At 37.2% G+C, this 27,995-nt stretch overlaps 2 protein-coding genes across 6 annotated transcripts; both read left to right on the top strand.

Annotated features, from left to right (window-relative positions):
- Nucleotides 1–48: 48 nt before the first annotated feature.
- Nucleotides 49–6,284, top strand: LOC104598047 (transmembrane protein (DUF872)). Of its 4 annotated transcripts, none has more exons than XM_010259928.3 (4): nucleotides 49–207; nucleotides 819–928; nucleotides 1,111–1,458; nucleotides 5,646–6,284. In XM_010259928.3, the coding sequence occupies exons 3-4, from the start codon at nucleotides 1,188–1,190 to the stop codon at nucleotides 5,723–5,725; spliced, it is 351 nt and encodes a 116-aa protein (XP_010258230.1). In that variant the 5' UTR covers nucleotides 49–207; nucleotides 819–928; nucleotides 1,111–1,187; the 3' UTR covers nucleotides 5,726–6,284. The 4 variants fall into 4 exon arrangements, with proteins under 4 accessions (XP_010258230.1, XP_010258232.1, XP_010258231.1 ...); XM_010259929.3 differs by having other exon boundaries at nucleotides 65–207; nucleotides 861–928; XM_088903182.1 differs by lacking the exon at nucleotides 49–207 and adding an exon at nucleotides 249–538.
- Nucleotides 6,285–11,111: 4,827 nt separating this feature from the next.
- Nucleotides 11,112–25,117, top strand: LOC104598048 (SNF1-related protein kinase catalytic subunit alpha KIN10-like). Of its 2 annotated transcripts, none has more exons than XM_010259931.3 (12): nucleotides 11,112–11,489; nucleotides 11,712–11,869; nucleotides 15,688–15,877; nucleotides 16,043–16,227; nucleotides 16,345–16,527; nucleotides 16,666–16,797; nucleotides 21,425–21,610; nucleotides 22,006–22,095; nucleotides 22,173–22,256; nucleotides 22,912–23,052; nucleotides 23,414–23,638; nucleotides 24,730–25,117. In XM_010259931.3, exons 3-12 carry the CDS (start codon nucleotides 15,688–15,690, stop codon nucleotides 24,841–24,843), a joined length of 1,530 nt encoding a protein of 509 aa, XP_010258233.1. In that variant the 5' UTR covers nucleotides 11,112–11,489; nucleotides 11,712–11,869; the 3' UTR covers nucleotides 24,844–25,117. The 2 variants fall into 2 exon arrangements, with proteins under 2 accessions (XP_010258233.1, XP_010258234.1); XM_010259932.3 differs by having other exon boundaries at nucleotides 11,345–11,548.
- Nucleotides 25,118–27,995: the final 2,878 nt, after the last annotated feature.

The following is a 27,995-nucleotide window of genomic DNA, read 5'->3' as shown; positions in this document are numbered from 1 at the left end:
CCTAGTGCACGGAGGGGATGTGCTATGGGGTGGGGGTAGGGTGCGGATGGGGAGCGAGTGGGCAGCCGATCCGATCACATATTGAAGATCGAATCTATCTTTATTTAGTATGAGGTCCCTCAGCCCCGTTCTGAAGTGACGACGTTCTTTTGGCTCGGGAACTGACTGCTTTCTCCGACGAAGTTCTGATCTCCAGTCGACTTTGAGGTGTTTATTTTTCTATTTTCCTGAATTTTCTTATTTTCTGGTTTCACAGGTTGATTTACCTCTTAGTTCATGGTTTAGAATCTTTAGTTGTCTAATTCAAGCATGCGTTAGATTCCGCTGTTGCGTGCTTTCGCATGTGCTTTTAGGACGTAGGCTATAGAATAGGTCGATTAAGGGTACTAGAGCAGCACTTCGCAAATCTTTTGTTTCTCAATCCCCCAAAGAAATCTTCCGCGGTGTTGAACTACTCTTTTTTTTTTTTTGATAGATTGATTTTGAGTTCTTCGTTTCTCTTTCTCAAGATTCTTCTTCTTCATTTCTCTCTCTATAGGTGTGTTTATTGAACCCTCGAATTTTATATGTAGAAGTTTTGTTGTTCTTGAATCTTTTCCCTTTTTTACTATGATTTGGTTCTAGCTTGTGTTCTATTAAGTTCCAAGATGTGCTGGATATTTTTTTTTGTTATAGGTATTTAGGTGTTCTACGATTCATGCTTTATTTAATAGAGAACCAAATACTTTTTCTTGATTTCATATTTCTTTGACATAAATAAAATTGAAGTTTTGTTTATTTTCTGGTACCTTCTTCAATTTCGATTTGTTGTTGACCAGATCCCCTCCCTAAAGACACGCCCTGTTCCTTCACTTCCACAGAAACAAACTTTCCTTTAACTTCTCCAAAGATTGGAACATCGCTGGTCATCTGTTGGTGGTTGTATTTGGTACGATCAGATTCTGTTTCCTTTCTCCTTTTCTTTGGAGATTCCAGCTGTGCTTTTTAATGAATTTTTGTTTATTTCTTCTTAGCTTCTTTCTTCTTCACCCTCCAATTAGTTTCATTTGTTTTCTGATTCATATTTTGTTTCTGCGGTGCATCTTCTTGTTCATTTGATCTTTGGAGCAGCTCAATTTGATTTGAACTTGGAAGCTCCATGTGTCTGGATATACATTTGTGAATTGTAAGAGTTGGGATTTATTGATATGGCATCTCGGCGCCATGTTCGTTACAGCCCTCTCCCTGGAGATGACGAGGGGGAATACGACGGTGATAGGGAATATGATCCTCGGTTCATGTACACTCCCAGGTCCTTTGATAGGGTTCCATGGAAGTCTATTGCCCTTGCACTCTTCCTCCTCTTTCTTGGATCCATACTGTTATTTCTTTCTTTCTTCATCTTCACAGGCCACATGGGTGGTGAGCGGTCCCAGGCTTATGGCCTCTTAATGCTTGGAATCCTCACCTTCCTTCCAGGTATGCGAATATTGTCTCTTTCCTTCCTTCTCTTTGTTTATGAAGCTTGATGTGATTAACTTAGAATTGTAGAGGCTTTGATGAATGCTAAACATTGTGGATGGAGTACACCCCCTTTATAATCTCTTTTAAAGCTGTGTTTTAAATTGGAACCTGCAATCTTGTTGGTATAAGCAAAGTTTGGTGAAAATTGTTTGCCAATTTTGACATCTTGAAGGATTGTGAATTGTTTGAGGAACTGGATGGCAAGTTAAGTGTTTGATAGAAGGATTGAAGAGGTCAGTTGGGTAAGGAATGAAGCTAATAACAGCCAAGGTTCTCTTAGTTCCATGATCGATGGATTAGTTCCACTAGGGAATATTAATTCAGAAATTGATGTCCACTGAAATTTATCATTGAGTATCTTTCCTGATTATATTGTGCTTAGAAAGCATAGGGGAGAAGGTGGAGGGCTTTACATGACTACATGCAACCGTCCCTATGTTGACTAGATGCAATACATGATAAGAATTTGTGAGGATGATGAAAGAAATATTTTTTAAGACAATTAAAGTAAAAAAAAGGAAATATAACTATTTGTAACCTAGTAAAATAGTATTCAGAATGATATATCTGGAGATGGGTTTCCATTATCCCCAATCATCAAAGGAGTGGTCTTCCACCTGAACCATGAATGTCCACTAGTAGTCTGCATTGTTTTTTCATCTCATCTTATGAGATATCCTTGCTATGATCAACTGAGCAGTGAAAACATATACCAGAATGCTGCCTCTGTGACATGTAAGGCATAGATACAGAGAGCTTACTTCTCCCTTCCATTTTCTATAATTATTCTCTTATGCTTTGAATTGTTTACATTTTGTTCAAACTTTTTGCTTCTACTGGACACTATGGTCCTGCCCAGATTTTGGAGATCACCTACTGGGCAATTGCAATTAGAGTTGCAATTAGACTAACTAGGTTATCAATTACAGTGAGCACATGGTTGGCTCTATTAAGTCTGACTCCTCCAATATATTCCTCATATTATTTTGAGTTTGGACCTGCATTTTTTAATAAGCTGCTGCTGCCCTTCAGCTCAGGAGAAAAAGTGGGCTTGTATAAGATGGTTTGGACTATATTGGACTTTTTTAAAATAAGTGGCAGTTTCATTAATTAGTACACGTATAACATGCTGGTCATACATATTTATCACTATGGATGACTAAGCCCACGAGTGACATTCTTTTCTCCAGTGATGTTAATATCCAAAGTCTTATCAGAATAGAATTTAGAGAGGCCTGAGTACTTTGAAGTCATACTCAAATTTCCAGTTTGAGGCATGTGGATTTGTCTGTATGTTTATTTGTAAGAATGCTGGGCAACTTGAAGATGCTTAGGATGGGCCTTGAAAATGGTCTACAGGAACTGTGCTAGCCATTGCACTGTAATTTCTTCTTAGAATCATAAAATGCTTTCTTCTATTGGAATAGGAGTGTTCTTAGAATTAGTATTTACTTGAGTGTTAAGATTATAAATAGAAATAGGAATAGGTTGGTTTGTTTATTGCAGTAGTTCATTGAATTAATGACTTGTTAGACAATTGTGACAATTTTGTTTTATTTGTCATGATTTCCTTATTGTTGTTTTTACGAGTCATTACTTTTTTGAACTCACCAATTTTCTCGATCGACTTGCCCCACATCACTGCCCCCCCCCCCCCCCCCCCGCACAAGGACTTCATAGTTCATTCTGTGCTCAAAATTTACTTGTGCTTTCTTAATTGTCATCATAATATATACTTTATTTCATAGGGAGGTTTTATTGTAGTTGATTGAATTAACTTAGTTGTTTTGCACATAGAAGAGTCTGCTGCAAATTTTGCTAAGGCTCATTTTGGAAAGAGTACAAAACAAATATGTACAGTGCAAATACACATAAAGTAATACAAAATAGAAGGTTTTGCACTCTGCATCTTTGTATTTGTATACTTTCCAAACTGAGCCTAAATGTTTACATAGATTCATAAATCCTGTTGATTCTATTGATTAATCAACTCCGTGCTTTAGTGAAATTTAAAATAATATGGGCTGTTGTGTATTTCATTTATGTAGAATTGACACAAGAGATGAATTCAAATCCAATCCCACTCCTGCAATCCAAATGCAGCTTCTTTTGTTGGTATTACATGCTACACATTAGAATCCAAACGCAGCCTTATTTTCTTCTTATTCCTTTAAAAATTGAGCCTTGGAAATGCAAATTTGCAAATTTATGATAGTGTTCTGCACATGTAATTGAACTAGTTCATAAGAAAACATATTCAAAATTATTGGATAATATTTTTGATAAGTAGTTAAGGGATTGTATTTCTATATGAAAAAAGGAGAAACCATAAAAGCAACTCTACATGTATACATGCATATATGGCTCCTCATCAAAAGAAGAACCAAAAAGATTACTATCCCGTTGTCTTTCAAAATGCTTGAATTCTTGCCCAGCATAAGTCCTTCATGACCAATGAGCATCTAATTGAAGTCCTTTCATTCCTACCAATAAAAGCCTCAATAGGAGATTATTGTGTCAAAGATGCAAACTATTCCAGTCTTTCTAAATGCACCAATGTACAAAAGGTAAAAGATTCCAAAGAATAGAACCCCATCTACAAAACCCCTTACTGGCCAAAAGTAGATGAGGCATGTCCTTAGGGGTGAGCCAAGATGGTTTGAACAGCCCAAGTGAGACCAGGTGTCAAAGTGTAAAACTACAATATAAAAGCAAGTGGGGGACTGTCTACTCCTCCAGTCCACAAAGGCTACAGCAGTTATCTAGAACCTTTCCTCTAGAAAAGAGATGATTAATTGTCAAACTTTTGTCCACTGTACAGGTTACATGAAAAAGGAGATCATGGAGGGGATGTGAGAAACACATCCAAGGAAGGAGTCTTCTGTTGGATGCAGAAGAGAATTGTAAAAGGATTTCACTGTAAACGCACCAGTTCAATCAGCCAACCAGATTCTGGAGTCTTTTCCACCCAATGAAATAATAGAATATTAGAATGGTTGAGATGAGCTAGTGAGGACACCAGAACATCAGCTTCCCAATCATTTACAGCAGAATATGAAACCACACCACTTGATCCCTGATTATCTCGTAGCAGTCACTAATGGTGGCATCTCAAGTCATGTCAGGGAGTGACAAGGCCAGATAATTGATCCGACCCAAGAGGAAAGGGGGCTAATGGAAGAGGTTTAATGAACACTCTAGAAGCTTTCAGAAGTTTCAAGAGCATTACGGAAGATTCAAGAATACCCTTGGACATTGTATATACATGTACATTATTCTGGAGATGTTCTAGAGCATACTTGTAGAGTATTCTAGAAGAAGTCTGAAAGGATCCAACTGTTGGATGTATAACACATGTCCATATCTGGAACACTCATTGTAAAGCCCAAGGGCAGGTTGACCCTCATTTGGTGGAGGCATCCAAGAGTTGCAATCTCCCTCTCTTGAGCAATACGAAGAATTCTTTTCTCTTTGCCCGTGTGTGCTTTGTGCCTAAGTTGTTTAAGTATGCGACAAAGTATGTGGTAGAGGTCAGTAAGTTACTTGCTCCTAAGAGCCAAGAGGGTGTTCTAAGCAGGGAAGGCCGACTTGTGGTGCGACAAACTGCTTCCCAAGTGCCATACAAGATGCTAGAGGAGTCTAGGTTCATGATAAGAGAGTGCTCATTAAACCTCTGCCATTTTCCCCCCTTTCCTCTTGGGTTGGGTCACAATGATCTGGTCTTGTCACTGCATAATTTTCCCCAGGTAAGTTTTTTGGTGACTTACCTGAGAAAGTCTTACCCATCTCCCAGGTGGGTAAGTTACCTCTGGAAGGGGAAAATTGGCCAAACAATGTAGGACTAAAATGCCCTTACCAGCACATAGAAATTAGCAGTCTTTTAGGAAATTCTCTTGCTCACCCAACTAACATTACACACGCCTAAATGTACTTACCTGGGTAATTGCATTTACCCTATAGATAAGTTTCTTGTAAATACCGGATCTGGTGATCCGGTACTATCTCAAGTTGGATGCAATCATTGGAATATGCCTACATTTTTATACAGTTATCATTTATTGATTATGATTTTTTTTTTTGTTTATAGCTTATACAACTATTTTTATTAGAAAGATGTGGGCTAATTTGATGCATGTCTGCAGGCTTTTATGAGACGCGAATTGCTTATTATTCATGGAGGGGTGCTGATGGCTATCGGTTTTCCTCTATTCCCGGTTACTGAGTGGGTCTTTCACCACATTCTATATGTAGAGATGTGATTCTGGCTACTTCTAATGTGACTGCAATATGACCTGAACAAGAAACTCATCTTGATCACGGAGAGCATACGTCTGTGTGCTATTTTTATCACGAGTGCAGGATGCTTGTCATGGATGTTTACATGTTTCAAGGCAGTCTTTGTTAGGGTGATGGTGTTTTTATACAACGTTGATTGAGATTATAGAAATAGATGGGGCTTTGTGGTTGGAGAATAAAATATCAGTTTCCCATGACACATGCAGAAGTTCCATGATTCCATCTAACTGCTGCTCCATTCCATTTTATTTTCTGACAATTGTCAGGTCATGGCATGTGGTTAGGGTTTTGGGAGTTGCAGTGTTGCAAAGGAGCCAAGCCTTTGGCTCCATTCTATGGTTTGAAACTTTGAATGCGTGGTACACTAAGCTTGAGTATTTATTGGTGCCCTCTCCCTCGGCAGTAAGCATGATATTGGTAAGAGGGAGTGGTGTAAAGTAATGAGCTATTACAAGAACTTGAAAATCAACTTCCATTTCCATTCACTTTTTCCTTGTTACAGCTTTTCCCCAAATATATGAGACAGCACAACTCAAAAAAATTCTAAATTAAATTATCTGCCCATTCGGCCATTCCATTCTCAAGTCAACCTTGACATGTCAAGTTTGACCATGGAACCCGGTCAGTTCAAACTTGAGTTCCTAGCTTTGAAAATAAGTGGATTTTCTTTTATTTTGTGAGGTGGTGTTTAATTTTGGAAGAAAGAATTGAGTCGAATATTGACAGATAAATGACAATGGTCATGGTGGCCGAGATGGTCAATCATGACATGAAAAGGTTTGGACTTTTTATTTTATTTACTAGGTTCTATTTACAATAAAAAACACAATTTAGATCTAAAGTGGGGCAGAGAATGTTATTTTTAATCTTTTGTTTGGGCCTTATGCATAGTGCTTCACTTTAACTTCATTGGAATCAAATGACCATGGTCGTAAGAATGGCCCAGTCCATGTACAAATAAAAGATATTTGATGGTGGACCCAATGCTTGAATTATGGAACGGGCCGCAAGTTTTGGAAGCCCTGCTCCATCTATACATCCTATGTTCAATGTTTCAAAGGACCTATTACCCTGAATGGGATGGGTTTTTCCTGATATTAAATGGGAACAAGAAAAATATTTTTACCCTAAATCAAGGATAGGGTGGGGACGGGGTTTCTGAACTCAATAATGGTAAAGTATTAAAATATCTCTAGTTTTAACATTAATTTCTAAAATACTTCTAGGTTTCTCTCAAATTCTTAAAATCCTAAAATCCCATAATTTTATTTTTATAATACCCTCAAATTGTTATAATCCAATTCCTAAAAGACCTCAATTTTTCATACTCCTATTTCTAAAATACTTATAAATTAGATGTATTTTTAGGTGATTGTGCTGTGGCAAGGAAATTTTGGGGATTCCTCGTCTTTGATGGGAGTGGGTTTGCCCTGCCCCATCACTAGGGATGGGGTAGGGTGTTTTGGCTATAGGGTGGAGATAGGGAGGGGGTGTCTCGCCCTGCTACCACTACTAGGACCTAAGATTGTTCACCAAAAACTATATTTGGCCCTTTTTTGTTTATTCATTTTAACTTTGAAGTTCTTTTCTGCATTTTGTATTGTAATATTTTTCATTCATAATTGTATATTTCTAAGAAACATACTACTAATACAAGGGTTGATCAATCTAATCATGGTTATAGAATTTTTCAATAAAATTGGGCTCAACATACAAACAATTTCCTTAAATTTTCTTTTTGTGTGTTTTATTTTTTCATTATTAATATATTATAGAGATTAAGGGGTGGGACAGAGCACAGTCCATTGACCTTACCACAGAGAATCTGCAGTTATGCAGGTTATATCCCATGCCTCAATAATTGGAGGGATGCCAAGTGATATCCCATGGTGGTCTTACTCCGAAGTGTGAGGAATTACCTAGGCGGTTGATTGGAAAAGGGAAAAGAAGTGGAGGAGGAGAAAGTGATTGGACCCCTAGAGGGACTACTTACATACCCTCTGGAAAGGGATCAGACCATTTGTAGTTCGCTTGAGTTGGAATTCTGGCAATGAAGGAGGAGGATGGTGGGCGAGTGCATTGGAGAAGAATGACTGAGATGGAATAAGAAGAGAGAGGAGAGCAGTGGTAGCTCAAGGGTGGAGGATGAGGTCCAAAAAATGTCCCATGAATAGGGATCATCTATTTATAGGCTTTTGGTGCACATTCAAAAGGTTTCCTAAATTGTGTTTTTTCCATTTTACCCTTTTATTGGAAGATTCTCTTTACACATTTAAAACATGTGACTTATTAATAACAAAATGGACCGGTTTGTCATGAGATTAGTCTTGAGTCAATTGGATCTATGTGCTTTGTTGATGCCATGCTCTTATACACCCCAACTTACAAGGTCATTGCCACTATTTTTTCTAAATTTCCATAATCATTTTTGAATATGGATTTTATCCTCTTCCATTCATATCTTTCAATACTCAAAATTCTCAACTGTTCACTCTTGTTTTATTTTTTGGCAATACACTCTTGTTTTCCAGGTCTTGTGAAAACTAAGAAAATGATAAATACCATACATTTTCCCGTGGAATACAATTTCCTAATGATATGTTTGGTTGTTGCGATGGGAAAGGGGAAATGGGAATATTCCCATAAGATTCCGATTTTTCAGCATTTGTTCGAAGGGATGGGAAGGGAAATGTGTGGGGTGCGGGTTCCCAAAATGGATGAAACGGGGTCACGTTGATTTGGTGTGGACCCGGTGCAAAAGGAAACTTCTAAGATAAAAAGATTGGGCTCTTCTTCTTGCTCTCTTTCTAGACAACCCTCACCGTGAACCTGCATCAACAACGGTCTTCTCGTTGATGTCGTTATCGTTGATCTCTGGACAAGGTACAACCACGAACATGACCACCAATGACCAATGAGTATTTTTTTATACTATTTTTGTAGCCATCGAACTCCTCTTGTCGATGGGAAGAGATGGCTACTCTACAGCCAGAATCCATTCTTTCCGACATGTAACCTTGATTTTTTTCTACAGATCTACACTTCTATCTTAGATCTAACATTTTTTGTTGTTTGTTTTCTAACTTGTAGGGTCCAAATCTCCCTGCTCACTTGCACAAAAGGTAAGATATCCTAACTATTTTTAGATCCAAAATGATGAATGACTGTTAAAGATCTACAGTCCAAATCTCCTTGTTTTCTCAATAAACAAACGTAGGAAATTGATTATTTAGCATATCGTTTCTTGGGAAATAAACACAGGATACAAATCTAAGAAAAAAATATTTTCTCTTCCCATCCCATCCCTTCTAGTCTCATCTTTTCTCGGCAACCAAACGTGCCATAAAATAATTGTTAGGGTTAGGGTTGCGTTTGGTGCTATTGGTACTTCAACCTGCAATGTTCTAAGTTGAAACACTTGTATACTTGAAATAAAATGCAAGCACCATTGTTCTACTTGAATTCTATAATCTGTTGGTGAGAAATATGTGCTTTTTATCCATGTCAACATATTAGTCAAAGGTGTTGAGACATTGCTTTATCAAAGTGGAATATTTGTATTTGAAACATTTCCAACTAAACACAAAAAATTGATTGTTAAACACAAGATGCCTATGATGTGTTGATGTGGCAATGTTTATACTTGCAACCAATGTTTTAAAAACTGACCCACACGTCGAACCATATTTTCCTCTTGGGTCACAGGTCAAACTGCGCCCATGTTAGTGATATATATTTCGTTTCACCCTTAACCCGTTCTTGGGCAAAAAAGATTGGCTTGGTCAACCATTGACCTGAGTGGTTGAACCACCGACTTGTTCAACTTGGACAGTGGTTCACATTTCAAGAAGTTGCAAAGGAGACTGAGATCACTAATATCCCAACGAGAGAGAGAGAGAGAGAGAGAGAGAGAGAGAGAGGGAGAAGCAAGATTGCAGGGAACTCAGATTTGAGATCACTAGTATCCCAACAAGTGATAGATAGATAGATAGATAGATAGAGAGAGAGAGAGAAAAAAAGAGAGTTGCAGATCAGATCAGAGATCTGTAGAGAGATTTTGCCTCTAAGTTTTCTATTGCTGCTATTGCCATCATCATCGCCGATGAATGTCGGATGCTTATGCTCCTCTTCATTCTTCTTCTCTCCTCTTCCTCTTCCTTTTCCTCCCTCCCTCCCTCATTCTTTTTTTTCCTTTCCTCTCTTTCTTTCTTTCTCAATTTTTGTGTTTCTTCTTACAAAAGACTGAAATGAATATTATTTGCCCTAATATTCTAAACCACCTGAATCGTTAAACTCGAACGGTTGAACTATTGACTCAAAAATTGGTGGCTAGAGCTGTTCCATTTCTGGATTGGCTTTTAAAACATTGGTTTTAATGGAATTGGACTCAAGTGTATATTTCTAGAAGTTTAATGTACTAAAATGTCGCACTTGAAAGTTCAGGCCCTAAGTGTTACTACCCCAAAGTACAAGGTACCTATCTATAATTTACCCTTATAATTTTTAATTCAGTTTTTAGTTTAGTTTAGTTTTTTTTTTTTTTTAAACGCTAAAGATTGCAATTAGAGGCACAAAAAAAAGTTTTTTTGACAAAAATAGTAGGACAAGGCACATTTGACCCAAAATCAAAGAAAAAATGTATAATCTGTAATGTGATGACTAGATTGAAAAGGCTCAATGATTGAACCGCCTAAGTCAAACATTTTTTTTTACCAAAGCAATATTTTGACCAAAATGATGAGTTTCACTATAACTGGACCTGAAATCAAGGCCAGTTGATGGTTGAACGGCTGCTGTTGAAAACACTACTTGCAATATCAATGGTACCAAACGGTGAAATAGCAACAATAACATAATTTTGCTGATGTGGCAATAAACCAAGGGCGTGGTGTGCTTTTCTTGGGGGGCTGTTTGGCACTATTGATGCTTCAAGTATAATTATGTATAAATGCTGCCATTTTAGCGCCACATCGTATTTTATGTTTGACAGTCAATTTTCAGTTTGGTTGGAGGTTTTTTTCAGTTAAAGCAGTCAAACATAGAAATCCATAAAAAAAAAGACCAATTTGATGTTTCCTACTCCGACAAGCAAAGTCTCAACGCCCTAACTGATGTGGCGCTGACATTATTGATATGGATGAAAAATACTTTAATACGACATTTCTCACAAAATAGGATTCAAGTACAAATACTAGTATCAACCTTAAAAAAAAAAGTACAAATACTAGCATCTGTGTTTTAACAACAGCGTTTCAACTCAAAACATTGCGAGAACATTGCAGGTTAAAACGCCAATTGTATCAAACACGACCTTATTTTGTCTTGACTCTGAAAGCAGTGCTTTCTGCCTTAGGGCTTTCCAATTTCCATGCTGAAAAGACGTTGAATTGAACCCCGGCCTGATTAGATTCGGTTACCAGAGGCCGAGTACGTAAGCCGGTCATCGTTCCGCAGCTGTGTTTCTTTTGTTTGGCCCATCTCCGGTCCATGTGTTCCCTTAATGAATTTGATCTTATATTCTCCGGTTCGACGCTGAATCGAAAGTCTGAGCATCTCATACTCTCCAGCGTTTCACAGAACAGCTGTGACGTTGACAGCTTCCAAAAACAAGTCTTCCCCCATCTTTTTAGCTTGATTTTTTCAAGATTAAATCGAGAATTTTGATTTATCCACGGCAGGCGATTGGCACAGTATGCTACTTTTGCGAACTTTCATGGTTTTTTTTTTTTGGAAATTCTTGAATTTCGAAGTGAGTTTCTTCAAAAAGATGCAGACACTGTAATAATGATTCAGAAAAAAAAAATGTTTTTTTTTTCAACTTCAATTTCGTCCTTGTTGTTTGCATAATCTTACCTTTCTCGTTTTAGAGAATATTTTCCTAGATTTGATTCCACGAAGTTGCTATTTTGTAGGTCCTCCAAGCTCAAATTAGCCATAATTCCTGTTTCGGAAGATCGAATCTGTCTAAGTATGAAGTCTCTCAGCCCCGTTCTGAACTGACGACGTTCTTTTGGCTCGGGAACTAACAGTGCTCTCCCGGACGAAGTTCTGATCTCCAATCGACTTTGAGGTGTTTTTTTTTTTTTTTATTTTGCTATTTCCTGAATTTTCTTATCGTCTGGTTCAATAGGTTGATTTACTTTTTAGTTCATGGTTTTGAATCATTAGTTGTCTAATTTCAAGCATGTGTCAGATTCCGCTGTTGTGTGCTTTCGCATGTGCTTCTAAGACCTGTAGGCTATATTAGAAGTCGATTAAGGGTACGAGAGTAGCACTTAGCAAATATTTTGTTTCTCAAGCCCCCCCCCTCCCCCCCTCCCAAAGAAATCATCCGCGTTGTTGAACTACTCTTTTTTTGATAGATTGATTTTGAGTTCTTCTCTTCGCTTTCTCAAGATTCTTCTTCATTTCTCTCTCTATAGGTGTGTTTATTGAATCCTTGAATTTTCTATGTAGAAGTTTTATTGTTGTTCTTGTATCTTTGCCCCCTTTTTTTCTCTATGGTTTGGTTCTAGCTTGGGTTCTATTGTGTTCCAAGTGGTGTTGAATATTTTGTTTTTGTTATAGTATTTAGGTGTTCTGCGATTTATGCTTTATTTAATAGAGAATCAAATACTTTTTCTTGGATTCATGTTTCTTTGACATAAGTAAAATTGAAGTGTTGTTTCTTTTTCTTTTTTTCTTTTTGATCAATAAGTGTTGTTTCTTTTCTGGTACCCTCAATTTTGATTTGTTGGTGACCAGCTGTTTGTTAAATGAAATAAGAGATGGGCTTCCTGATAAGTTAATATCTTATTACTGTTTTGTTTCCCTCTCTTTTATACTAAATTGTAGGATATGTAAACGGCCTTTGATTTGCTGGATCCATGCAATTAAATGATAAGATGAGCAACAAAAGAAAATTGAATCAATGTATATTAATTGTAGGGTATAGGGTTTTCATAGTTATCAAATGATGATTTGTTTTACTTGCTTTCTTGATTATATTGTTAGGTATTTCAGTGGTCTCTGTTTCATCCCTCACTGTAAGTCTATTGCTTAGATGGTTGATATTGATTGATGAAATTGGTTACTAAAATTATTTGCGTGTACTTTGCATCAATTTGTAAAGACTTAGACATAACACTTTGAATGTTGAAAATCGAGTTCAAGGAAGCATGAAACCAAGCCTGTCAAGTAGATGGCACACATTTAGGTTCTCTAATAAGTAATAACCACTTTGGAGCATTAGAATTAGTTTTTCCATAATTCCTTGAACAAGTTATTCCTGGTGCATTTATTTTTTTTCTTTAATTTCTGCACTATAAAATTTTCTTCAAAGTTTATTGGTCAGTCTGGAGGATATTTGATACCCAAATTGAATGATAGAACTATGCACATTAATTAAGGAAACTTCTAAGTTTTGTTTTGAAGCTTTGGAGATTGGATGCAATTAATTCTTCTAAAGTTGCTAACAGTTATTTACATAACACTTGGGATATCAAAATTAAAAACAAATTAACATTCCTGGCATTTTTGGTATCAAGAACAAGTTTTAAGTAAGAAGCTTCTTAATTTCTTCTCCAAGATAAAGTGCAAATAAGGACATGTGTCATCATCATTTTCCCTATCCTATATAGGGACAACTATTCCCAAATTAACCATTAAATTGTGTTCAGTGATCCTCATTTACCAGGCTTTACCATATTTTCATAAATGTAAGGTTTTCCCCCTCTTGAATTGCATAACACAAAATCAAGAAAAACCATTAAAATGTTCAATATTATGGTTATGTCAAAGTTAAAAAAGCATGTCCTTTCCTCATCATATCTGAAGTCTGAACAGTCCTTGTACATCATCCCATCAGGTGCAATCTAAGATTTTCAACTAGATCTGACTGGGGCAAGGGATATAATAACAGATTTTCTTCCCCAAAGTAAAATCTGATGTGAAGATGGATGGAAATGGATCTGGAGTAGGGATGGCTGCTTCTCAGTTAAATCCCTGACTTCTAAACTCAGTAGCACTGGTGGTGTTAACTTCCCCTGTAATCAAGTTTGGAATCCTAGTTCTCCCTCTGAATCCAACTTCCTTGGTGTGGACAATGGTGCTGAACAAATGCCTCTCTAAAATCACTTTGGATAGGAGGGGTCTTCATCTCTCATCTCCTGCTGTGTGGTCTTTATGGTCTATTGCCTAAATCCACAGACCACCTGTGCATTCACTGTCCTATATCCTCTAGAGTATGGGATCATTTTCTCAGGGCTGTTGGACTTTGCTGGGTCATGCCAAGTTCAGTCAAAGACCTTCTGTTCAGCTGGGAGATTACAGGCCTGAAGAAAAAAGGAAAGTTAATATGGAAGACAATTCCTGCGGCTGTTCTTTGGGTAATCTGGTCAGAGAGAAACAGGAGAGTCTTTTGTAACAAGACGAAGAATACTGATGGGGTAGTGCAGCAGGCGATCAGCAAGCTGATTTCTTGGGTGTCTGTAAATCCTGACTTTAAGAATCTGAATGTACCCGATTTGTTTAGATCAAAGTCCATTTGGAGTCTGTAACTTGGCTTTGTGCCCTATCTAGTCCTTATGTGGCTAGCTTTTCTGTTGTAATCTGTACTATCTGAATTAATAAAATCTTACTTTACCTTACAAAAAAAATTCTGATGTGCCATTACCTCATGTTTACATCCAGCTGGAAAAGAGTAGGATACCTAATATATTTTGCTGGAAAATGATTGTTGATGAAGAAGCAAAACCCATGGCGAATTCTTATTCCACTTCCGCTGAAACAGAAAATATAATGAGTTGAAGGGAAGAGTTTGGGGGAAGTGGTTAAACCTTGAAAAGTCAGGTAGTGATTGTTTGACAAGATACAGTAGAAGTTCTTGTATTGTTTGGATGATTGCCCCATTTGAATATTGTTCTTTGGCCAAATAAATGTTACTGTCATATTGAATTTAATACCTTGCATGTATGGTTGTGTTAGTTTATCTATTTCTAGATATACCTTATTATATACAGGTATAAAACAAGGAAAAACAAATCCAAGTTTATAAATGCATGCATATTTGAAATACGTGAACATATTTATTTCAATTTTTTTTTGGTTAACAAACTTTTCAACTGCAATCATGTTAATGCATTGTAAACAGTTATCTTGACATATCCATTTTTTCAGAATGAACTTTCATCTGTATTAGTAATTATCTAAACTGAATTATCTACTTGAATGTTTCCTAAACTGTGATTCTTTTCATTACTACCTAATTTACCTGACTCCTAAGAGACACTTCATACATAAAGATTAGTCTATTTTGTTAATGCATTATAAATAGATATCTTGACATATCTCTTTTTTTTTTTTTTCAAATTGAACTATCATCTGTATTAATAATTATCTAAACTGAATTGTATACTTGAATGTTTCCTAAACTGTGATTCTTTCCATTACCACCTATTGCACCTAATTCTTAGGAGACATTTCATACATAAAGATTAGCGTATTTGGTTATTCTAACTTTCTGATTTATTGCAGTCCTTCAAATAAAGAGGAAAAAATGTTGTGAATTATGTAATTGTATTTCCATATTTCTTTTAGCATTAACATAATTTTAGTACTATGATTTTGAAGTTTTATATGAAAGAAATTGATAAGTGAAATACACAAACAAATATTTTCTGGGTTATTTGGTTTTTAGTTGCTGAAGTTGATCTTAAATTTAGCATATTTGTTTGGAATGACCCATAGAATGGTGAACCATATCATCAGAGCACTTCTTGTGGTCATATGCACAGCATAGGCATAGAGGACCAGCTTATTATGTCCTCTGTTTCTGGTGCAAACCTTTTCATGTATCCTTTGCTTCTTCAAATATGCTTGTTTTGAATTCCATGCTTTTACAATATGCAGATGGAAGGACCAACTGGAAATAGTGCTAGCACTGTAGATACATTTTTACGGAACTATAGACTTGGGAAGACACTTGGTATTGGGTCATTTGGCAAGGTTAAAATTGCAGAACACATGTTAACTGGGCACAAAGTTGCTGTGAAAATTCTCAACCGCCGTAAGATAAGAGGAATGGAAATGGAAGAAAAAGGTAAGAAAACCTTATGCTTGTTGCTCTGTTGTGACACATACAAACAATTTGCATTTCATGCTCATAGATACTTGTCTTGCATGATGCAAGATCCTCTTTTATTAGCCTATGCTTCATTTCTCTTTTCTTGATGGGCACATTAAATATATGCTTGATTTCTTGCAGTGAAACGAGAAATTAAGATATTGAGATTATTTATGCATCCTCATATTATACGACTTTATGAGGTTATAGAGACATCAACAGACATTTATGTGGTCATGGAATATGTGAAGTCTGGGGAACTATTTGACTACATTGTAGAAAAGGGTAGGTTACACGAGGATGAAGCTCGCCATTTTTTCCAGCAGGTAGACATGCAGATCATTTCCTTGTAAAAAACTATTATTCGTTTATTTATTTTCAGAATTGTTTTTGTTTTTTTTTTGGGTTATGCCCCCTAAATCAGTAAATTCTATCTTAAACAGATTATATCTGGTGTGGAGTACTGCCACAGAAATATGGTGGTTCATCGGGACCTCAAGCCAGAAAATCTACTTTTGGATTCAAAGTTCAATGTGAAGATTGCTGATTTTGGTTTGAGCAATGTCATGAGGGATGGCCATTTTCTAAAGACAAGCTGTGGAAGCCCAAACTATGCTGCTCCAGAGGTATGTAGTGAATGGCAATATATCCTACTCCTGTGGCCCTGCCCTTCATTATACACTTAGAAGAGTCTAAAGAAACTTGTGATGTTAAAGCAGGGAAATTATTGAAACTCAAGAAATATTATCATAACTTTTGTGCAGGTTATTTCTGGGAAACTATATGCAGGGCCTGAGGTAGATGTTTGGAGCTGTGGTGTTATCTTGTATGCTCTTCTTTGTGGTACTCTTCCCTTTGACGACGAAAACATTCCTAACCTATTCAAGAAAATTAAGGTATTTCTCATTTTCTCTTTTATTTTAGATAAACCAACTATATAATACATAGTCTTGATTATTTTTTATGATAGTTTTCATAAGTAAATGGAAGAAAGAAACAAAAAAAGGAAAAAGAAGACAAGATCATTCATCAAAAAAAAAAAAAAAGAAGACAAGATCTGATTCACATGGATTGTGTTGGAGCTACATTTAAGAGCATTTTTTATAATGGCTTCAAGATTACATTTGGTGGTTGATGACCTATAAGTTGATCATGTGGTCAGCCTTGGGCTGTGTTTTGTATTCTCCCCTCATTCTAACTCCATTAAGATGATGCCTATCTTCTTTTAAGACATTTAGCAAAGTTTCATGAATCATCATTTTTTTGATTGTTAACAGTTAAAACATTTCATTAATATAAACAGTAACATACACTGATTAATAAAGGGGTATGATTACCCAAAGAGTACAAATTCACAGATGAGCCCAATACAAATGTTCCCTATCAACCCCTTGTCTAGCTAGAAAATCTGCTAGCTCATTTGCCTCCCTTGGGTTTTCTCAAAAAAAAAAAAAAAATTGCCTCCCTTGGGACCTATTGATACACCACTGCTAATACCCTCAGAAACTCCTTCTCGGTACAACCATGCTGCTTTCTTTACATCCTTTAGCCAACTAATCACCACTTGAGAATCCCCTTCTACAATCAGCCTTTCCATGTTTAGCTCTTTTGCTATTTGAGTCCCACACAGGACAAAAAACAGTTAGGATCTAATGGAATCCCCTAACCGAATAGGGCCTGAATAAATGGCTCATATATTCCCTTCTCTATCTCTAAAGACTCCCCCAATGCCTGAAGGGCCAGGGTTACTGAGACTGCTTCCATTAAAATTAAGTTTGATAAAGCTTTCTGAGGACTGTGTCCAAGGTTTGATGGTTTTCACTTTTCTGGTAGATGAAGAGGCCACTTCCCTCCAATTTCTTTTTTATATCATCAACAGTATAGGGTCAAAATAGATCCAAAGATTTGACCCAATGTGTCACCCTTATTTGGATGCAATTCATAAGAGCTTCCAAATGTCTTTCCTCAAGATTCTTGCATTTCTTTTTTCCCAGCACAGCAGCCCTAGTGCACTTCCATAAAACTTTCCCTCGCTTCTGTGGCCATCTGAAAGTTGCACCTGCAAACAAAGTCTCCAAACTTGTAGGTAAAGTCCACCTGCAACCAAAAAAAGAGAAGCACCAATTCCAAATAGAGGTAACATAAGGACAAGAGATAAAATGGTGTAAATTTCATGAATCATCATAACTGTTTCTGATCAAAAAAGGAAAAAAAAAACACTGCTGTGCAAAGAGTTTGGATCCTAGATGGTTGGTTTTGCTTTGGTTAACTTTTGAGATAGGAGATTCCTGAATGGGACTCGCTCAATGTTGGTCGCAGATCAATATATATGTGCGATAAAGGTTGTGAGCTTTTGTTATTTTTAGGAGATATGATAGGCATCAGGTTGTAATCTGGACTTTGGCTGATTGTAAAGGTTTGCAGGCAGGGGTTTGGGTTGAGTTATCAAAGTGGTTAGAGGGCATTGGGGTGTTTTCCACTAGTAGGCAAGTTAGGTGGTTTACAGTGTTTGATCATGTCTCATGTCATCACCAGAAAATGTTTCTCTCTTCTTTTTCTTTTTTTTTTTTTTTTTGATCAATAACTCAACCTTTTATTAATTAATATAATGGAAGGTACAATACATTAAGTACAGTCGGACTGTGAGAGATAAAACTCTTATTTCATCCCCAACAATCAGATCCCTTACAGTTGTGCCCAGAAAAGTGAATCTCTCTCCACCCCTTGTTTAGCTAAGGCATCTGCTACAGAATTAGCAGATCTTTTAACCCACCCAACCACTATTTCCATCTCTGGTTAGCCACCTGATCTTCTTCCTTCATTGTTGAAAAGCCACAGTTCTGATCCCCCATTTCATAACCAGCTAATCACTAGTTTGGAGTCTCCTTCCACAAATAGCTTTTGGATGCTCATTTGTTTTGCCTTTTGAATGCCTTCCACTACTGCTAACACTTCTGCTCTTAGGGAGTCTCCTTCTCCAACTGGCCCCTAGAACATAGCGATGAAGTTACCCTCCTCATCCCTAAAAATACCTCCAATACCTGAAGGTTGATAAAACCTCTGTTTGGTGACCCCTTATCCACCTTCTTGTTTACCTTTGTTGTTGAGGTTTTGAGTAGACAAATGATCAAGGCTGACCAAGAAAATCAGTTTAAAGGTTGGAGGATTGGTAGATCAGAGGTGGTGGTGTCTCACTTGCAATTTGCATATGATATTATCATTTTCTGTGAGAGTTGTGATGAACCAAGTTTGAGGAATCTGAAAAATTTGGTGGATAAGTTCCAGTAGGCCTCAAAACTAAAAGTGAATTGGGGAAAAAGTTGTGTAGCTGGAATAAACTTAGAAGTGGATGATATCCAAGCCATGGCAGATTTACTAGGCTGTGAAGTGAAAAGCTAGCCTCTAGAATACCTAGGTATGCCCTTGGGGGGAAACCCGAAAGCTGAAAGCTTTTGGAAACCGGTTTTAGAAAGATTCACTAAGAAGTTGGCAATGTGGAAGAGAGGTTATATTTCCATTGGGGGGGGGGGTAACCTTGATAAAATCCACCCTAGCAAATCTGCCCACTTATTTCCTCTTCGCCTTTAGGATCCTGGTGAAAATAGCTAGGAAGTTGGAAAAGATAATGAGGGATTTTTTGTGGGAACCCGGTGGTGAAAAGAGGGATCACTTAGTGAAGTGGGAACAAGTCTGCAAACCTAAGGAGCAAGGTGGTACAAGGAACATTTTAAAGAAAAATATGGTCCTTCTAGGGAAATGGCTGTGGAGATTCCCTTGTGAAGAAGATAGGTTGTAGCACAGGGTCATTAAAAGCATTTATGGTGAAGTGGAAAACGGTTGGGATGAAAAACTAGCCTCCAATGCAGCTCCAAACTCCCCCTGGAAGGCAATCTTTGAGGTACTACCAACCTTTCTTAACTTTATCCGCTTTGATGTTGGGTGTGGCAATAAAGTGTTATTTTGGGAAGACCTATGGGTAGGGGATTTGCCGTTTAGTGTCAAGTTCCCTGACCTCTACTCCATGTCAAACCATGTCAAACCATGTCAAACATTAAAAAAATGAACCTGTTGATAGGGTTGGCGTACTTTTAGACTTGGTCTCTCTTGGGACTTTTGCTTCAGAAGGGGTTTGAGAGAGAATGAATGTGCCTCCCTATTGCTCTTGATCTCAACCTTAGAGAAGGCCCACTTAGACCAAAATACAGCTGATAGTAGAATCTGGTCCCCAACCTCTGATGGCTTATTCTCTTGTGCCTCTTTCTTCGGTTTGCTCACTCATTTTGAAATTTTGGGGGTGAACTTCCCAGTGAGAGAAATCTGGTGCAAACTGATCCCTCCTACAGTACAAGCCTTCTGTTGGGAAGTATTCCTAGGGAAGGTAAACACTTGTGATGTACTACAAAAAAGAAGGCCAAATAGATGCCTCTCTCCTCATGTGTGTGTCCTTTGTAAGGCTTGTGGTGAAACCCTACCCCATTTACTCTTGGCCCGCTCTTTTGTTTCTTGTATTTGGGAAATTGTTTGTTCTCTCTTTGGATGCAGATAGGCTCCCCCATAGGATGTAGCAAGTCTCTTCAGCTCCCCTTGCCTGAGGCAACAAAAAAAAAAAGAGGAAAGTGCTTATGGAAGGCAGCAAGAGCTGCTGTGGTGTGGACTATATGGGCGGAAAGAAACCAAAGAATTTTCTTTGAAAAAAGCAAATCAAAGGAGGAAGTCATTGAAGCCATAAAAATCAGAACTGCACATTGGGTGATGACCATGGAACTTTTCAAAAACTTCTCCACGAATGACATTCTAAGGAACTGGACTGAAGTGGCACAAACAGATGTACCCAAAGAAATTGTGAGAGTGGAGTGGAAGCCACCTGCACTAAATAAATTAAAACTAAACTTTGATGGGAGTTCCTTTGGCAACCCCGGAAGGGCAGGTATAGGGGGTGTGCTTAGAAATCATCAAGGAGAAGTTGTGGCACTTTTCTCAGGATCAATAGGTATTGGTGACTCAATTCAGGCTGAAACTTTGGCTCTCCTACAAGGTTTAAAGCTGGCTGAGCAGATTGGAGCAACAGATTTAGAAATTGAAGGAGACTCACTACTGGTCATTTCTTGGGCTAAACAAATCACATCAGCACCTTGGAAGCTCAAATTTATCTTTTGGGAAATTGACATACTTGCAAGGAGTTTCAACTCTCAGTTTGGTTGGGCAAAAAGCACTGCAAATGGGTTGGCGGATACTCCTAGCAAAACAGGGGGCAAATAGATCTACCTTGTTCTGGGCAGAACTGTAATTGTCTGTATTTGTTGTAGCTTGGGTCAATGCAGTGCTGAAACCCAACTCTTGTAATTCAATATTTCTCTGATCTTAATAAAAGTCTTATTTGCTGATAAAAAAAAAACCTCTGTTTGGACTCTCTTCTTTTTTTCTTCAAATGAATTTCTTTTTATTGTCAAAGAATGTCCTGTCAAATCATATTATTTATTGCATGGAACTTTATGCCCTATATTTATATCACTTGGTCCTCAGGGTGGAATTTATACACTTCCAAGTCATTTGTCAGCTGGGGCAAGGGATTTAATTCCACGGATGCTTATTGTTGACCCCATGAAGCGAATGACAATTCCTGAGATCCGAAAGCACCCATGGTTTCAGGCACACCTGCCTCGGTATTTGACAGTGCCTCCACCAGATACCAAGGAACAAGCTAAAAAGGTATGACCTTCCATTGGTTATTTACTTATTTTGTGTTAGGGAGATGGTTTTATTTACTATGGTTTGGGAACTCCTGCCATGTGGAGGTATGCAATAAAAGTTCTCGCTCCCTCTCTATTATGCATCCATCTTAACATTTTTTTCTTGATATCTAGTATTAATTAGACCATCAATAATTTGACACGCATAGTATATATGATTCAGCCTTTGGCTTATTAGCTTATATAGTACACTGTTCTCAATTAGCATTTGGCTACATTTTACATGCAACACATGTTTCTTGCACAGGCCATGTATATGTTTCGTGAATGCTGGAGTTTTTTTTTATTGTGGATTTATTTTGTCATCTTTGGAGTTTCTTTATAATCAATCATCATTTTACTGCATCATTGCAGATTGATAAGGATATTCTTCAGGAAGTAGTTAATTTGGGATTTGATAGAAAACACCTGATTGAATCTCTTCAAGAAAGAATACAGAATGAGGTAAACCATTCATGGCTCTAGATTGAAATATCTGCTCTAATATTCAATTGGAGGTCTAACTTTGTTACCATTTTCAGGCAACTGTTACATATTACCTGCTCTTGGACAACAGATTCCGGGTTTCTAATGGTTATCTTGGAGCAGAGTTTCAAGAATCAATGGTCTGGTTATGCTTTAATGCACAATTTGTTTTCATTATAACGAAATATGAAAAGTTTTCTTCTTTTGGGCTTCCAACTAAGAGGTCTCTGCCTCAAACATTACTTGGCTGGTGATCATTAGTCTTTTTTATGGGATTTTCCTGGAGTCTCTTCAAAGTGGTTGTATCTAGTGGGTCCCACCTAAAGGTTTCTACATTGAAACTCAACTGAACAGGATGATCATGGTGCCTCCATCCAGATTCTTTTCAGTTGATCTTTTCATTAAGGCTGGTTTTGTAAACTGGACTCATTACCTATTTATCAAAAAAAAAAAAAAAAAAAAACTAGACTAATTACCAGGAGTGTTAACAGGAATGAGAAATGATTTCATTTGTTAAAAATCTGAAATGACCTCACTTCTGTTTAATTGAACACCCCTCTAACAAGTGTAAAGTATAAAAGGAATTTATATTTTCAAATGTCAAAGAAAAATTAATAAAACAATTAACATGTTCATGTGGTAGCGAAGGAAAAAAATCCTTTGTATTCTATTATTGCACATTCTATCTGCCTGCCTGTGCCTGTAAGGCATGTGCATTCATAGAACCAGTCGTCTCATTCATACATTTATCTAGTTCAGCTTAGCATCTTCATATTGAGATTTTCATTTTTCCAGGAATGTGGGTTCACTGGCATGCATCCTGGTGAAATGTCAGCTTCCGCCATTGGGAACCACCTTACAGGATATATGGATCATCAAGGAATTGGATTACGGACCCAGTTTCCATCTGAGAGAAAATGGGCTCTTGGACTTCAGGTGACATTTATTTTTCTATGTACTTCATTCAGGATGGGATGATTCATACAAGCCTTTGTCTCTGGCTATACATGTGACATAGTCCTTGAGGTACCTACTAGGTGGTGAATGAATGTAATGTATTTATTCACTGGCCATCCTAAAGATTACAATGGGAGAGATGGTTGTAGTAAACTGATACCACACTTGCTGGTTCTGGAGATATCACTGTTATAACTAATTGAATTGTGACTTGCAATCCCACTATGTCATATGTATGTATGTATGATTGGCGGGGTTTTTGGCATTATCTCATCCTCCAAACCTGAAAGAAGTGGTCTTGTATTTCTTAATTTGACAATACTGATTTATTACTTTACAGTCTCGAGCCCACCCTCGTGAGATAATGACAGAGGTTCTCAAAGCTTTGCAAGAACTGAATGTTGGTTGGAAAAAGATTGGGCACTACAACATGAAGTGCAAATGGTTTCCTGGCTTTTCTGGGCATCAAGAAAGCATGGTCAACAATGTGGTGCATGGTAACCATTATTTTGGAGAGGATGATGGAATTATGAGGTCATCCACTGTGGTCAAATTTGAATTGCAGGTTTGTTACTTGTTTCACTGCTTCACTCTTGTATGTTCTTTCCACTAAGATGACCCCTGTACCAAGTATGGGGCCAGTACTCCAATTTTGTTAGACACCCATTTTCTATGTTGTAAATTTATTCTGACTTTTTATGTATAAATTTGTTATTTAACTTAAGAGATAAAATCAAATTTTATTTCTAAATAATACCCCACTTTATGGATCCTACATCATTTGAAATGAGTTTTTCTTTTGTGTGTGTGTGTGTGTTTTTTTTCTTTTTAGCGGAGGTAAGTACCACTAATTTCTTTGAGAGTGGAAGTAACTACCATTTGAGTGGGTAGACACATGTCTAGGAATGAATAACCACTTTTGAGATGCTCTTTCGTGAGAAAATAAGATACATACATATATAAGATTTGATTGTGGTAATGATGGAACCACATGTCCAGGGCCAATTATTATAGGTTATTTACACATGATTTGAATCCTACAATTTATGATACAATTCACAATTTGAATTATGAATCCTTCAATTCAAATATTATGCCTGAATCTTTTTTTTTTTGGTAAAAAAATCTATGATTATTGTTTAAATTCATATGTGTAATAATTTATACAACTTGCATTTCAAATCAATACAATTAAGAATTAGTTTTCTTTTAATATTTCTCAAGAGACGCTTGTCTTAAAGCTCTGCTAAAAGATTATATATTTAGGTTAGTTGAGACCTTAAGTTTATTTTCATCATATGTAATTAAAGAGCTTTTGTATGTGAATTAGTTGACTTTCATGTTAAGCATCATAGGCTTTTAGTGTGCAGGTGGTAAATTTTATTGTTTTAAGTAAACATATGGTAGATATGGATTAGATTAAGCTTAAACCATTTCTCTATATGCATGTGTGTGTGTATATCTGTTTTTAAATTTTTTTGACAAGTTTATAAAGAACAGAAACAATCTTACAGAACTGATATTTATACATTGAATAACAATAATATTAGATATTTATTATTATAGTAGGCTAATTAGAGTTATATGGTTTTAATACAGTTTGTGCAAACAAATTGCTAATAGGGAATTTGTCATTTTATGCCCTTTTGTCAACAGCTATACAAGACGCGTGAAGAGAAGTATCTGCTCGATTTACAGAGGGTGAATGGGCCTCAGTTCCTCTTCCTGGATCTCTGTGCTGCTTTCCTTACTCAGCTTCGGGTCCTCTGAAGTAAAGTAACGACCCTTTGAGAGGATGAGTTCATGGAAGGTTTCATGATGCTTGCTGCTGTATATGTGCTGATTTACTTGTTTTATAACTGATGCTGTACATGTGCTCGACTTGAACAATACCTGGTGTACTAAGTTTATCTCCGATTAATGACTAATAGCAATCAAAGCCGTCTCTGCAGGTAATCGTACAAGTTGTAAATTGAAACTTGTATTAGTTTAGACATTTCTTTTATTTATTTATTTATAGGATATACAAACAGGATTCATGTAGCCGATCCCATATAGTTGCGATGATAAGGTTTGGATGGTGATGATGATGGTGATATATAAGGGAGTCTGGATCTGTTATTAACAAATGCCAGCCATGTCATGGATTTGTGCCACCTCTTGAAAGTTTTTAAAAATCTATGTGCATAGGGCTGAAGTTTGACACAGTCAATCCCGAGGCCAGAGCCTTCCCAGGTCTGAATTAGCTGAACTTGGCACTTGGCTGTGTAACCAATAATAACGCCTCACAAGAGCTATATAAATATAAAATGTGTATGGTTCGTAAGTCACAACTCAACCACTCGGTACTCATTTGGGTGGGCTGAAGAGCAGAGCAGCAGCTTCTGGCTTCCTGGGGCCCTATACAGGTAGCAAGTTATGTTTAATGAGAAAAATCTGGAGATTAGCCCTGCCAAATAGGCAGCCAATCTCTCACTCTACATGTATATAGATGCACAGCCCCTAAGGCTTAACACAGCCATCAAGTTCAGCGAATTCACGCATTTTTGTTAATACAAAGTCGCTTTTGGAGTGACACTGAGTGATTATCTCCCTATAATGAGCTGAACACTTTAGCTGTTCAACGGGCTGTGAAACCAATAATGAGGTTTCACGTCAATAATAAATTCGTGGGCCCCATATATTTAAATACCTGCATGAAATCTTCCGCTGAATAGTTAAAGCATTCAGCTAAACCTTGCTCATTGGATCATCCACAGCTTGAGTTCAGTTCTTTTTTCTACTCTTGTTTTTTTACATAATGCAAATCATTCTCCATTAATCTAAATTGTATTTGTTAAGGCAAATGACAGAATGGACTAATGGAGGACCATGGAACCATAAAGAAGCGGCCATCTGTTTCTTATGAAAGGGCGTCAACATCCTCGGATCCAAAACGCAAGAAACCTATTTGTACAAAGCCATACTGCCATTCAAAACACAATACAATCCCATGTTCTTTGCCCTCTCAAGAGTAATAATGCAGGGCTGACTAAATGAGTAGAAATTCAAGAACTAAAATTTCCATTCAGATTCCTGAAGGCCGACCCCACATGTGAATTGTAATGGTGTGAAGACCAGGTTTTGCTGCAGCGAGTACGATTTTTCTTTCTTTTTTTTTTTTTTTAACATGTTCACAGGTTCAATGATTAAATCCTTAGCTCAAGGGTGAATCAAAGACCCTACGAGCTTTCCAATTTTTAGTCCAATCACTAAGGCTGTCTTTGCGGAAACCTCTGGTCTGGTAGTGGTACCCTAGGTTGCAATCTTTGTCGTCCAAAAAGATTCCATTCTATCTCCATTTATTATAGGGTTAAGTACTCTGCCAAGTCTCATGGCAAATTGGGTTGAAATCCATTAGTATTACAGAGATTTGATGCTAAATCACGTGTATGGTCCATTTAGGGAGTTCACAACAGCATGGTCGGTTCTGCATTTGAAAATAAAAATAATTATCACGTTAGTAAAATTATATTACTTTTGCTGATGTGTCAGTTGTTTTTGTTTTTGAGATACTTGTCTTTATTACTCACGTTGGTGATCGCCTTAAAATTTAAGTATCATAGTTTTCCAATTTATTAGAAAAAAGAAATTAAAATGAAAAAAATAGGGGGTATTGAAAAACATGATTGGTTTTATTTTTGAAAATAAAAACGACCGCTATATCAGCAAAAACAATATAATATTGCCCTAGCAGCTTTTTTCTTCATATGTTACAGTTGTTTTTGTTTTCAGAAACAAAACCAACCATAGGTAGTTTTTGGTTTCTACAAAATGGCACCATGTCGGAGCCACGTCAGCAATTCTTCTTCAAGGGTGGAACATACTGTTCGGTTGGTGGCAGAAAATGCAACGGGAAAAAAGAACACATCCATTCTCAACTCTCAAGAATTGGGCCATTTTAGGAAATGTGGCTCACTTGGTGCAGTTTTTTCTAAAAAAATAAAAACTAAATACCTCCAAACATTTACCATTTTCTAAGTAGGTGTTTGGCATCAGTGCTGGGAATATTGTATCTTCTCATAAAAATAGTGTTAGACATGTAGAGTTGTAAGCACTATTTATTTTTTGTTTGGAATCGGTATTGTTACATAGGTGTTTTCTGAGCAAACAATACAAGTTTTGTTTGGTATTAATGCTGGCAGCAACCTTTTCAACATTGATTTATATTATTCAACACTCAAGATGATACCACATCATTGCACCACTCACAACAATGCATTGTTTTCTCAGAAAAATATTGAAATTTGATGTTGCTCCAGACCATACTTTTCCTATTTCCAAAGTGTGTTATGGAGCAATAATACCAAGCAAGAGAGTATTGTTTGAAGCACTGCTTTCTCTGATGTGACACCTACGATGGAGTTATTTTTTCTGAAGCAATGGCATCCATGTCAAACATCACCTAAGAAATAAGTTCACATCTACACCCCACAACATCCTGACCATGTATTGGAAACATCTATCCATGATGACATCTTCGGGACTAATACTATCATTGAGAGATATTCACACTACAGGGCGGGGATGTGCTGTAAGAGGTTGTGGGGCGCAGATTTGAACTCCTAAGAAAAGGCCATACCATTGCATTGCCGTTTTGTGAGAAAAAACTCAACGAAACCAAACACCTCCATGTTGTCAAATCAAGCCTAGCTACCAGCGGTTTTTCCTACTTTCGTCAACTCTAAGAAACGAAGAAGAGAACGTTCAATCACGGGAAATCAACGTGCTTTGCCCGGAGTCCAGAGAGAAGCTGCCAAAGTAATGCCTGCGTACTACTGTAGCTAGGGAAGATGCTGGGCGCACGGGAGTTACTGCTTCATTCTAATCAACTCCCCCGTTTCGTCTATTACTCTTCTTATATATGATCAGAAGCAACAAGC

The sequence above is a fragment of the Nelumbo nucifera genome, chromosome 4, assembly GCF_055504915.1.
Source record: "Nelumbo nucifera cultivar China Antique chromosome 4, China Antique-T2T, whole genome shotgun sequence".
In the NCBI taxonomy this organism is placed as follows: Eukaryota; Viridiplantae; Streptophyta; class Magnoliopsida; order Proteales; family Nelumbonaceae; genus Nelumbo; species Nelumbo nucifera.
This window is presented reverse-complemented; position numbering and strand designations above follow the sequence as displayed.